The 13,459-nt window shown below is 37.8% G+C and overlaps 1 protein-coding gene across 4 annotated transcripts in view; it reads left to right on the plus strand.

The window, feature by feature from the left end:
• The window catches only part of TBC1D22A (TBC1 domain family member 22A), a 188,721-nt gene that overhangs the window by 79,937 nt on the left and 95,325 nt on the right, over positions 1-13,459 (plus strand). For all 4 annotated transcript variants that reach the window (XM_059816198.1, XM_059816199.1, XM_059816200.1 and 1 more), the window contains one exon: positions 8,339-8,414. In XM_059816198.1, the coding sequence (XP_059672181.1) occupies positions 8,339-8,414 (76 nt within the window). The remainder of the gene's footprint in view (positions 1-8,338; positions 8,415-13,459) is intronic.

The raw sequence follows: 13,459 nt of genomic DNA on the forward strand, positions 1-13,459 counted from the left end.
GACAGGCTGGATCGATGGGCTGAGGCCAATGGTATGAGGTTCAACAAGGCCAAGTGCCGGGTCCTGCACTTGGGTCACAACAACCCCATGCAATGCTACAGGCTTGGGGACGAGTGGCTGGAAAGCTGCCCTGTAGAAAAGGACCTGGGGGTGTTGGTCAGCAGCCGGCTGAATATGAGCCAGCAGTGTGCCCAGGTGGCCAAGAAGGCCAATGGAATCCTGGCCTGTATCAGAAATAGTGTGGCCAGCAGGAGTAGGGAGGTGATCGTGCCCCTGTACTCGGCGCTGGTGAGGCCACACCTTGAATACTGTGTTCAGTTTTGGGCCCCTCACTCCAAGAAGGACATTGAGGTGCTGGAGCGTGTCCAGAGAAGGGCAATGAAGCTGGTGAGGGGTCTGGAGCTCCTCTTATGAGGAGCGGCTGAGGGAGCTGGGGTTGTTCAGTCTGGAGAAGAGGAGGCTGAGGGGAGACCTTATCGCTCTCTACAATTACCTGAAAGGAGGTTGCAGAGAGGTGGGTGTTGGTCTCTTCTCCCAAGTGACTAGTGACAGGACAAGAGGAAGTGGCCTCAAGTTGCGCCAGGGGAGGTTTAGGCTAGATATTAGGAAAAATTTCTTTACTGAGAGAGTGGTGGAGCATTGGAACAGGCTGCCCAGGGAGGTGGTGGAGTCACCATCCCTGGAGGTGTTCAAGGAACGTGTGGATGAGGCATTGTGGGACATGGTTTAATGGGCATGGTGGTGTTAGTTGATGATTGGACTTGACGATCTTACAGGTCTTTTCCAACCTTAGTGATACTGTGATTCTATGAAGATAAGTGTGGTCAAAGGTATGGAACAGTTTCTGGGTGATGGATTAAGTTCTTCAGCTTGGATTTCTTAGCTAAGTGGACGAATGTAATAGAAGTCTTTAAAATGATGAGCTGCATGAAGAAGGTGAATAGGGAGTAGTTGATTTCCATCTCATCTGGTGGAAGACCTAGATAGTATCTTGTAATACTGTTGAGTGATAGGCTTAAAAAAAAAAAAAAGTGGCTGTGTAACTAAGCTGCGGGGCTACTTGTCAAAGGATGAAAAGCATTTTACATGGGTTTAGAATCTGAACAGTTTGAAGTTTGGTTGAAGAAAAGTCTTTAAACAACTTTCCCTAACTCAAGGTGATATCTTGGTAAGTCTTAGTGCTGCACACTAGAAATGGAAAGAATGCTGCATAAGAGCTTATTTTGCTCTTATAGTCCCCTGTAGTCATTTGCTGCTGACTGCTCTTAAAAGGGGAAGAAACAAGGCGGTTCTTTTGTTTGGCCCAGTACCCAATTTTAAGTTTGTAACAAAGCCTTTGTTGGGACTTCAAATAATAGAAAATTGAGGGCATCAGTAGGATGTATCCTGAGGGCTGTAGTTTTTCTTCAGGACAGGTGTCTTCAGAAGCTCTTAAGGAGCCTGTGTCTCTTTGGAAGCCAATAACATGGTTTTCAGTCTCAATAACACTGAGAGTAAAATTTTCAGGAAGAGAACAAATCTATTTTTAATCGGTTCTGAATACTTACATAAAAGGCATTGTTTTCTGTGTTGTAGATGAAATATACTGTGCTATCAGTATGCTTCAGAATAAAAATATTTTATTTTCTACCTAAAATTTACAGTGTCAGGTTTTGGGATTGCAAGTGTCCATATTTATGATTTCTAGCTCTTACCCAGATTTGAACAGTTGTCTGGCCTACACCATAATACAAAAATATACCCTGAGCACTTCTTTTATTGCTACTTTGAGTTTCTGTAATTTATAATACATCCACTTGTGTAAAACTGAGGTTTGATTATGTAGCCCAGTAGAAGATTGGGTCTTTGATTCTGAGACTATGGATACTACCATAACACGAGAGTCAGCACCTACTTTTTAATAAGATGTTGCTTTTTCCATCCTGTTATGTAGGAATAGATAAGATAATGTTTTCCATGTAGAAAATTTTGGGCTGCAACACTTGGTAAATCTCTTTCCTACTGCTTAGAAAATTTTAAGTTTTCAAAAGTCAGGCTTAACTACAAAGCTTGAAAGATCTTTTCATTTAAAGGAAGTATCGTGGAGTAATTATGGAACATGCTATGGGATATGTGCAAACAGCATGCTCCAAGCACATTTGTTTGTTCTTGTGCATGCACATTCTCTTTCTCCTGAACTGTATTTAAGATTGAATTTACATTATAATCTCCAACTTCAAGAAATATTTTGGATAAACTATGCCTACCATTGACAGTATTAATATACATGTTGGCTATCATCATCTAAGTGTCATGCTTCCCTCCCACCTGCCCCCACCTTTTTGCATAACTCTGAGAGCAAGGTGAACCAAGATTTTTAATAGGAGTTTACTTAGAGGATACACAAATATGTGAATGAAGTACTTCAATAAGCTTAAAAAATAAAATTGAAAAGATCCCTTTCTGACATAATGAGAAAAATATACACCTTTAGAAAGCTTTTTTTTCCCTCAGTTGTCTCTTGTTCATGTGATAATATATTTGAACATACCTAAATTGATGTTTAGGAACTCTTAAATATGTATCAGTAGAGAAAATATATGTCTAGGTATGCTGTATACAGATTGCTTAATATATCCTTTATATTTAGAAACTCTGATCTGATTGATAAAACCTTATTAAAAGCAAACAACACGTGAAAACCTCGTGTCAAAACTTTTCATTTGCTTCTGTAAATGGTTCTGATATTTTCATCAGTACATGGTTGGTGAAGAGCTTGTGTGACCTGAAAGATGAGAAGCACTGTGCCTATACTTGTGCTTTACTGCAGTCATTATTGTCGAATTATTGACAGTGATTTTTCCATTCAGTTTGGCTGGCTCTATTTCTCCTTCTGTGATGACATAAAAGGTTGTTTTCCTCTCCTCTTCAGCTTTCTTCTTCTCTTAAAATTATCCTGTCATCACCTATTTAAAGAAAAAGATGGGGGCCTTTGTTTAGCTAAAGCCTGTGATGTCTGAATTTTCAAAATAGACAGTATTCCTGATAATGACAACTGTGGTAGAGGTCATACCTGCAGTATATTAAATAGTTCAGTAAGGTTCTGTGTCATTCAGAGGGCATTGTTTTCCCAAGGTTCTTAGGTTAGAGAGTTGCAAATTTATTTCATTTTCTGACCCTGGGAAACAATTTGTAATACTCTGAAATTCCTTCTATATATTTTTAAATAATATAAATCAGTGCAGAAGGGCAAAGGATCTAAAATGTTAAAATTTCTAATGTGTAGGTAAGAAAAGTTGCATTTGAAACTTCAAAATATTTCCTAAGGAATGAGTAGAAAAAGTAATATAGTGTGTTTACATTTGTGTGTGTGTAAATATATAAAGTGTGTATATATATCTGTTTATATATACACACAGAAGGATATATATTACTTAAAAATTTATGATATATAATTAATAATATGCATATGTTATTATATTTATATATAATACTCTATGTATTTGATACCTTCTGTGTATGCTTACAGCTGCCTTTGTACTTACACACCAGATGGCATTCACAAATGCTGTTTACGTTCCTTTTTCCACATGCAATTAAAATAATCGAAGAAGTCAGAAGGAAAGATGTTCAGATTTATTACAGACTCATTGATATGAAGTACCTGTAGTATTTTGGGAGAGATCTAAAATTAAAATAACACAGAGATATGCTGAACTTACTGAACAGTTGCTTTGTAAGTACATTTAACATGCACTTAAAAAAGCATCTGTGTTCTTTTTAGCACTCCATCATAAGTGAGTAGTATTTTGAACAGATACCTGTCAGTACTGTGGCTGTATATGGTGATAAGAAATGGAGTGTATTTGTTACAATATGGATCAGACTGATTAATAAGAATCTCATTGATATACATCGTTGAAAATACTAGAATCTACTTTGGTGTTTTGTTCCTGATAGACAAATAAAAAATGCTAGCAATGTATGGTGTAGATACTCCAAAATTTGGAGGATATTAAGAATGCAAGTAGGACCGTCCTCAGTTCACTCAATAGCACTTTCTCAGTGCATCCACAGAAACGGTTACTTTAGGACTTACTTTTCAAGGTAAACACCTTTCCAAGTTATATCTTACTGTCAGCATTCAGAATAGAGCTAGCAAAATGGATGGGACTTGACACCCAGTGGTTAAGCATGCTTTTAGAAACTGTGATCTCCCTCTCCTCCCCCTCCTTGTATGGGAGGATAGTCCCAGTTAAATTTGTTCAGTGTGTTTTTTTATTTTCACTTTCTAATTAAGTTTCTTCCATTTAGAATTTATCTAACCTTTAAAAAAATGTAAGTAATTACCTAATACGTTTTTTTCATGTTTAGTGAGGGCTATAACTGAAATATTTTATTTTAAATTATAATGGTTATTTTTTTGAGAAGAAGTCCTACCAGACCTACTTGTAGTTGCAGGGCAGTGCGGTGGTTATACTAGCCTCTACAGAATAAGTATGGAATACTAACAAAGATTTGAGACTGAAGCGAGTTTTGAGCCCTTGTGACATTATAAAGTCTTAACCTTCTGTATTTTAAGGTGAAACTAATTATGTGTTGGAGTCTGAACTAGATATTATAACCATTCATCTGTGAAGTAGGCTAGCATAGTTCACTGAAAGTATGTTGGAAGCTGTCTGAGCAGAATGTCAAGATATTTAGATATTGCACACCAATGCATGATTTTTTTATGCTTATCATAGATTCTGTTGTGTACTTATGCATACTTTGTCATATGTGAATACTTACTACAAAGTGTCAACACAGTGGTTTTATTCTAAGGTGTTTTGTGTTAACTGTTTGTGGAAGATCTGTTGAGGGAAGACAATCCTGTTGTCCAGTTACTTATGACTTTTTCAGAGTTTGTCTTTTGCGTAATATTGATGTTCAAAGTTACACAAGGAATAAATGAAGAAACATAACAAAAACTTGCAGGATGAGTAATGAAACATTCCTGTGAGGACCCACAACTGTGAGGTGGAATAGGTAGGAGAGTTGAATACTGAAACACTTTTTTCTGCAAAAGTTAGCCGAGAACTTGTATTGGGTTTATGTGGCAAGTTTTTGGTAGCAGGGGAGCTGCAGGGGTGTCTTCTATGAGAATAGGCCTCATGTCGGACAGAGCCAGTTCCAGCCAGCTCCAAGGTGGACCTGTTGTTAGCCAAAGCTGAGCCCATCAGCAATGCCGGTCATGCCTCTATGATAACATATTTAAGAAAGGGTAAAAAATACTGCACAGCAGCTGTGAGAGAGGAGTGAGAACAAGTGAGAGAAACAACCCTGCAGACACCAAGGTCAGTGAAGAAGGAGGGGGAGGAGGTGTGCCAGGTGCTGCAGCAGAGATTCCCCTGCAGCCCGTGGTGAAGACCATGGTGAGGCAGGCTGTGCCCCTGCAGCCCGTGGAGGTCCACGGTGGAGCAGATATCCACCTGCAGCCCCTGGAGGGACGCCATGCCGGAGCAGGTGGAGGTGCCTTGATGGAAGCTGCAGCCTGTGGAGAGCCCATGCTGGAGCAGGCTCCTGGCAAGAGCTGTGGCCCATGGAGAGGAGCCTGCGCAGGAGCAGGCTTTCTGGCAGGACGTATGGCCCATGGATAGCGGCAGAGATGAAGTGTTATGAGCTGACCACAACCCCTATTCCCCATCCCACTGTGCTGCTTGTGGGGCAGGAGGTAGAAGAGTTGGGAGTAAAGCTGAGTCAAATTTTGAAGCTGGTATTGCCAATTGAATTGTATGATAGAGGAATCAAAATCTTAACCATTGTAATTCTGTATTGCCCTGAGAAATAATTCATGAATTTCATGAGTTTGACATGTCTTTTCCTTTAACTGTGTTACTGGGTTTTTCTTCCACCTATAAGCACAAAAGGAGCAAGAATAGTAGATGACAGAATACTTCTTATGTTTACAAAGTCCTACTCACAGTTTCACAAACTCCAGAAAGTCAATTACAAGTGTCATAGGAGGGAATATGTACAGCGAAGTTTAATTAGGGAGTACTGGGGGAGCCTGCAAAGATCTTTCCAGTTAGATGAGTCAGCACAAGTAGAAGAGTGACTCCCAGCTGTGTTCATTTGCAGCTGCAATAATGAAGAGAAAAATAAATGAATCAGCAAAAGTTAAAATGTAGTGAAGAGCAAACTTACCTGTTTTCAAATCCAAGATGGCAGTTTTGTATTGCATTTCCAGGTGTGTACAGAGTAAATGATGCTTCGAGAAATAAAACAGTTTCAGATTCACAGATTACAGTTGGGAGCTGCACTACCTGGGGAGAGACTAATGATCGAAGTAGTAGTGTTTTAGCTCTGTGTTGGCTTTCGGTGTTAAATATGTGAAGACACTTTTACAGAGAATCTGTTATAGATTAAACAATTGAGTACCATATTGTTGTACTTTGAGTACAGTACTACTTCTAGAAATACCAGTTAACTTTCTTTAAATAAATGAAAAGTATATAAACATTTGAAAAAAAATTTTGAATGTAGTTTTCATTACAATTTTCTGTGAAGAATATACTATTTCCTAAAGGTGCTGTATCCTGAATATGATACATGACTAATACGGGAGTGTGTCAGACTTGCATAAAAGGTATTGTCCCAGTGCATGGGATAGTTTATCTCTCCCTGAAACAAGATTATAGTAGATTTGAATTCTGTGTGAAACTTTCCATTCTTTGAATTTTGATGCTTTTTTGCACTACTGAAGATGCTCATGTTCTGTTTGAGAGACAATGCCAACAAGATGAAATGGTTGCCTATTTTAGTTGGTGATTCCCATGGAAAATTCCAAAATTCAAGAGAATTATCCTTGCTTCCTTGTCAACACTATTTTGGTTTATACATTAATTTCTAATATAAAATACTGTGAAAGTGCTACTGCTAAGCCAGTAGAGAACTTTGCTGTAGTTTTTCAAATAGCTATAACTGTGGTCAGTTACAAGTGATCAGAGCACATAATAGACTTTTTGATACTGTAAATCACTGGTGTTGGCATAAGTACTGTAACCAACAGAATTATTAGTGTATAATTTTTCCTTGTGAACTTTGTGGAGGGTTTCATACTTTATAGCAGTTATATAGAATTTGAAGATTAAATTGCGATTCAATTTCATAAACCAAAATCAACCCCCCCGTATAAATATTGTAAAGAAAGTCAATATGCCCTTTTTTTTTAATATAATGAAAAATGTCATAAGATACATAAAAATGAACCGATATTCATCCCTTTACTTTAAGGCCAAGTTAAAATTTGAAATCAAGTCAAGAAAAATTAATATTCAAATGTCAGTGAAAATTTTTTAGGAGGATTTTTGGGATAATGCTCAGATCTCCAATTGATTTTCATAAAGGAATTATATAAACAATAGCAGTTAAGATGAAAAATCCTTTACCCTGGTTTTCTGTGTCTGTAGTGGTTACATGAAAGCAATTTTACATCGCAACTTTCTTTTAAGATATGTATTGGTAATTTTCTTTTCTTGAATCTCTCTATATAGAAAACCATAACAAAATGAGTTGAGTGGAGGGATTGTTGACCAAATATTCAGAAACATTGCTGTGTATTTAAATAACATCTTTATTTAAAAAGAATCATCACTTTGGGGTTGAAGTGGAGATAACTTTCTCTTTCTCGTTATTTCAATCTATAGTCTATGTTATAGACCTGCAATTCAAAACTGAAAAATCCATTTAGAGTTAATACACTCAAACAAATACATGCAAATACCCTGCCATTTTAGCTCTATAGCTTGTGTGTTAGATTTTGATTCATGATATTAACTGTAACCTTGGGTTCAGAACAGTCATGACTCCATTGAAATAGACTTTTGATTTCTTATGCTGCTGGAAGATATTATTCTGAACTTCTAAAGACCAAATTCTTATCTTGTCACTGATTAGGGTCTAAATTTTCATATTTCCTACATTATTTTTGATAAAATTGTAAATTTATGAGAAAAAAATCACCTTAAAAAAATCTCTAGCATGGCACATTTTGGCATTTAAGATGACAGCCTTTTAAAGCTACTTGGACTCCTGCAATAAAGATGTAACTTCAGGGGCTCTGGATTAGCAAGTAGAGAGCAATTGATGGAGTAATAGCTATAGGGTATACTATTAGAGGCAGGGACTTGAAGTAGGACTATACAGTGTGGTGGTTTACTACTTAACTGTAGAAGCAGACCTAGGAAATGTAAAAACAAAACACGAACTCCTCAAGAAAAGATAGAAAAATACATAGATTGAGATAAGTAACTGAAGGAAAAGAAACGGGTTTTTTTTTTCCCCATGAACTTATACTTGTATATGGTCTCTTCTTCAGGATAACTACACGTTTGCACAGCCAGGAATTCAAAAGAAAGTGAAAATGTTGGAAGAACTTGTTAGTCGGATTGATGGTAAGTCTTAAACTGACCTAATTTCTAACTGGTGTTTCATGGAAGGTGTTTAGTTAAAATGTTTGCAAGAAGTCAAGCCAACATCACTGCAGTTACCTACAGTGGTGGGGTAACACCGCCTTCCTCAGATCAGGTGTCATAATCAATTTGTGGCACACTGGCCTTTGCAAGATCACTGTCGTGTATCGTTTGAAAGAAAGCCACTAGAGCATGAGCCACTTTCATTACTTTTTATTACGGCAATATAATCAAAATTCAATGGCAATTTCTTTGCGGCAGAGTAATGACCACATGCAAAAGGCAGCCAGTATTCATTTCATATTAAGCTCAATGATTGTTGTAATTCAGGCGAGTCACAGTGGTTGTTTATGGTTGTCCTTTGGTGCTATGTTTTGTGCCTTTGTGCATCATTTTGCTATCTGGAATGCCTGAATAATTTCTCTGTGGAATCCAATTAATTATGAACTCTGGAAATAACATCTTTAATATTATAGATAAATTACAGTGTGTGCAGGGGTAATTTTAGATTATGCTTTCATGTTTTAGCAGGGCACTTTGAAAGATTTTCTACCTTCATCCTTAAAATAATTCCCTTCATGAAATGCTGACTGTCATATTGCTAGAACAGAGTTTAATTAAATGAAATGCAAGAGATAATGCTTGCCCATTCTAAACATACTCTCTTGATAGTTTTTTAAATTAATGAACAAGAGTATTAACAAAATGTTGCCAAGCAGAACCAGGCATATATTTGCAACACTAGACTGTCAATGATGAGAAAGAAAAAATATTTCTTGTCTAGCTTAATATTTGATAATCTTCTTGGAAAGATTAATTCCATCTTTTCATTACACATACTGTGAGGGTTTTTTGTGCCAGTGCTTACCATAGCAGATTTTGGGTTGGCCTGCACATATTTACATCCTGAATATTTAAAAAAGCTCTTTGTGCCCTTTTAGGTTGTTAAAGTATTTTTAATGATTGAAAACTAAGGGCAGGAGAACCATGTTTTATGTAAGATTACACTATAAATGTAAATGTATGTAAAACTTCTTGTAGATGCACTTTGTTGTTTAAAATGTAAAAGAAAGTGAAAAAACATAAGGGGATACTTCTATATATAGGGTAGTGAAACTTTTATATTAAAAATATTTTTACAGCAGTGTATTTTGTTACTTCAAAAATAATCTAACTGCTTGCAATATGACTTTTTATATGTAATTTTATGCTTACATCAATATTAGTGTTTACATTTCAATTATTTATAGAAGCAAATGAGCCCAGAGAGTTGTGGTGAATGGAGTGAAATCCAGTTGGCAGCCCCCAGGGCTCAGTTTTGGGGCCGGTCTTGTTTAACAGCTTTATCAGTGATCAGAATGAGGGGATCGAGTGCACCCTCAGTAAGTTTGCAGATGACACCAAGTTGGGTGGGAGTGTTGATCTGCTCGAGGGTAGGAAGGCTCTGCAGAGGGATCTGGACAGGCTGGAACGATGGGCTGAGGCCAACTGTGTGAGGTTCAACAAGGCCAAGTGCGGGTCCTGCACTTTGGCCACAACAACCCCATGCAATGCTACAGGCTTGGGGACGAGTGGCTGGAAAGCTCCCCCACAGAAAAAGACCTGGGGGTGTTGATTGACAGCCGGCTGAAGATGAGCCAGCAGTGTGCCCAGGTGGCCAAGAAGGCCAACGGCATCCTGGCCTGTATCAGAAATAGTGTGGCCAGCAGGAGTAGGGAAGTGATCGTGCCCCTGTACTCGGCGCTGGTGAGGCCGCACCTCGAATACTGTGTTCAGTTTTGGGCCCCTCACTCCAAGAAAGACATTGAGGTGCTGGAACGTGTCCAGAGAAGGGCGACGAAGCTGGTGAGGGGTCTGGAGCACAAGTCTTATGAGGAGTGGCTGAGGGAGCTGGGGTTCTTCAGTCTGGAGAAGAGGAGGCTGAGGGGAGACCTTATCGCTCTCTACAATTACCTGAAAGGGGGTTGCAGAGAGGTGGGTGTTGGTCTCTTCTCCCAAGTGACTAGTGACAGGACAAGAGGAAATGGCCTCAAGTTGTGCCAGGGGAGGTTTAGGCTGGATATTAGGAAAAATTTCTTTATTGAGAGAGTGGTGAAGCATTGGAGGTCTTTATAGTACTGTAGTTAATAGGACATGGTTGAAGTAGTTCCATGTCAAAAACTGTAATTATTTATTTATCTTTCTAAATGTGGATCCAGTTTTTTCTTCAACCTCTGCTTTTGCCTTTCTTGATCTAAGGGGACAGGGATAACTTAGATCAGTCTGTGTAGAGTCTTGCCTGTTGAGTTTTGAGTAACTCCAGGGATGGAGATTCTGTGACCTCCTTGGGTAAGACTGTTCAAGGGTTTGACAAATCATTGTGGTTTGTTTTTTTTAATATAAATAATTAAAATTTTTGTTTATGGAACTGGTGTCCCTTGCCTTTTATTTTATCTGTGTACCTCTGAGAAGAATCTGGCTCCGTCTTCTCTACATCCTCCCATTAGGTAGTTGCAGCTGTTCATAGACTTTTCTTTTTAAGGCTGAACAAACACAGTTCTGTCAGCCTCCTTTCATATGTAAAGTGCTCCAGCTTCCCAACTACCTTAGTTGCTCTCACTGGCCTTGCTCCTGTATGCCAGTGTCCCAGAACTGGACATAATGCTTCAGATATGGTCTCACAAGTGGTGAATACAGAGGAAGAATCACTTCTCCTGACCTGTTGACTTTTCTCTTCCTTAGAAAGCTCACTGTATAGTTGGCCTGTCTTTCTGCAAGAACACACTGCTCACTTGAGTACAGCCTGTTGTCCACCAGGACCCCCAAGTCCTTCTTGGCAGAGCTGCTTTCCAGCCAGTTGGTGCCCAGTCATTACTGTTGCATGAGACTTTTCCATCCCAGATACAGGACGTTTGCCCCTCCTGAACTTCAGGAGGGTTCCTGTCAGTCATTCCTTCAGCCTGCAAAGGTCCCTCCAAATAGTAGCCTTGACTTCCAACATGTCAACCACCCCTCTCGATCTGGTATGGTCCACAAACACAGAGTCCACTCTATGCTATCATTAGTTTTTAATAAAGGTGTTGTACAGTATTGGCCCTAGTATTGACCCCTGAGGGATGCCATTAGTAATTAGCTGTCAACTGGACTTTGTACTGCTGTTCACTACCCTTATAATACAGTGGTCCAGTTAAAGTTTTGGATAGTAAAAGATATACATCTTTCAACATTCTTAGGGCTGTTTCTTTTTGTTTAGAAGACTGTGCACTCAGATACTTTCTTTTGCCAGAAAAATACACCAAAGTACATGTAAGATTACAATGAAGTTTTAGTTGTTAAATAGGCAATGGTGGATGTGTACTGCTGTCATTTCATAAACTTTTGGATGCCACAGGTAAGGGACCCTGACCTGGTTGGCTTTTTGATGGAATCATGATATAGTTTGATTAAATTATATGTTATTGTGCTTTGCTTTTCTCCATTTATTTTTGCTTTTGTCTTTTTATCTTTATACTGGGTCTGCTATACTGTAGCTAAAGGGATATGTATGGTTGATGCGAATTCAGTAACTTTGTTTTTAAAAAAGAAATCTCACTATCTATATTTACTGTAAATATCCAAAGTGCTAATTAAGGTTATTGTGGAAGAAAATAATATTCATGTTGCTACTGTGTCACATTATTTTCTTGATGATGGGTAACTGCATGGTGAAGAGAATCTTAACGTAATAAATGGCTGTGTGAGTGGATGAAGCTTGTACAGCTTGTTTGCTAATCGTAGTGGGTTACCAGTGTATGAAAAGTGATGCTCACCCTTTGGAGTCTGTTAATGCATTAAGTTAGTGATTCAAGCAACTGTCATTAACCCAGCCTTATGGATCATAATTCTTCTCAAAGTAACTGTCGTTGTTCGTACACTGCAGAATATCGCAGTAGACTTCAAACAGCCAAGCTACTCTGTTAATTTAATCATAAAATCTCAGTCTGTTTAAACTCCAGAAGATAATTTTGATGAATCATGTGTTTAATGGAATTTTCAAATTTGTTAATAGAACATTGTTATGGACCAGATGGAATGTGAAGGTAAAACATTATTCAATCTCATTTATCTCCTTGTCATCAGCATTCAGATTGTTCTAGGAATTATAGTAAAATATTGAGAGCGAGGATCAATAGATAGCTCAATAATACAAAGAATCTGTCATAACTAGTTATCTTTTCTGTTTCCTATAACATCAGTAGAGCTTTTCTGCTCTAAATCATGAACCTTCTCTCATTGTTTGTAAAAGGTCACACTCTATTGCATACAGTCTTCCACTTTTGCTTCATTTAAGCTTGAAAGCAAAGAAACATGGTGTAGGAATGCCTAAATTAATTCAAGATTTGTGTTTCCAGAATTTACAGATGTTTACCATTTGGCTGATTTCATGCTTGGGAAAGTCTCAGATTCTTCAGTTTACTGTAAGACATCTGGTAATTAGATTAGAGTTTGAGATAGCCATTTGGAGAAGGCTGAACTTTTGTACATAAAAGTAGTCTTGGGTTTTCATAAACATTGTAAAAGATGTTAAAATTGTGTGGCATTCTCTCTAAATTAGGAAGAAGGCCGTTCTAGAAAAAAAATAAAATAGCTTATTAGAATGTTAAATGTATTTTTTATTTATGTCGGCTTCTCATTAGCATTACAATAAACTATAAAGGCAGTATTGATGACTCAACTTAGTATAAATATTCTGCATCTTCTGTGAGAGTAAGTTTGGGAAGATTTTTTTCTACATCTTTTATAGAACAACTCCTGGGGTTTGCATCTGTGTTCTGCACAGCGTGATCTGTGCTTATGTTTTCTTGTAGTTAAATAAATTTTGTGTTATTAGTGTTCCAGATTCTTTCACCAGTAATCACCAATCTTATTGTAGAATTAGCCCTTGAATCTTAGTAACAAGAAATGGAAAAATAAAAATGCAGAAAATTATTAAAAAAAAAAAAAACAAAACAGAAAAAAGCTCTTACTGTTGCGGTATGTATTTTTTCCCCTTCTTTTGAAAATGGAAG

The sequence above is a fragment of the Gavia stellata genome, chromosome 4 (genome assembly GCF_030936135.1).
Source record: "Gavia stellata isolate bGavSte3 chromosome 4, bGavSte3.hap2, whole genome shotgun sequence".
Lineage (NCBI taxonomy): Eukaryota > Metazoa > Chordata > Aves > Gaviiformes > Gaviidae > Gavia > Gavia stellata.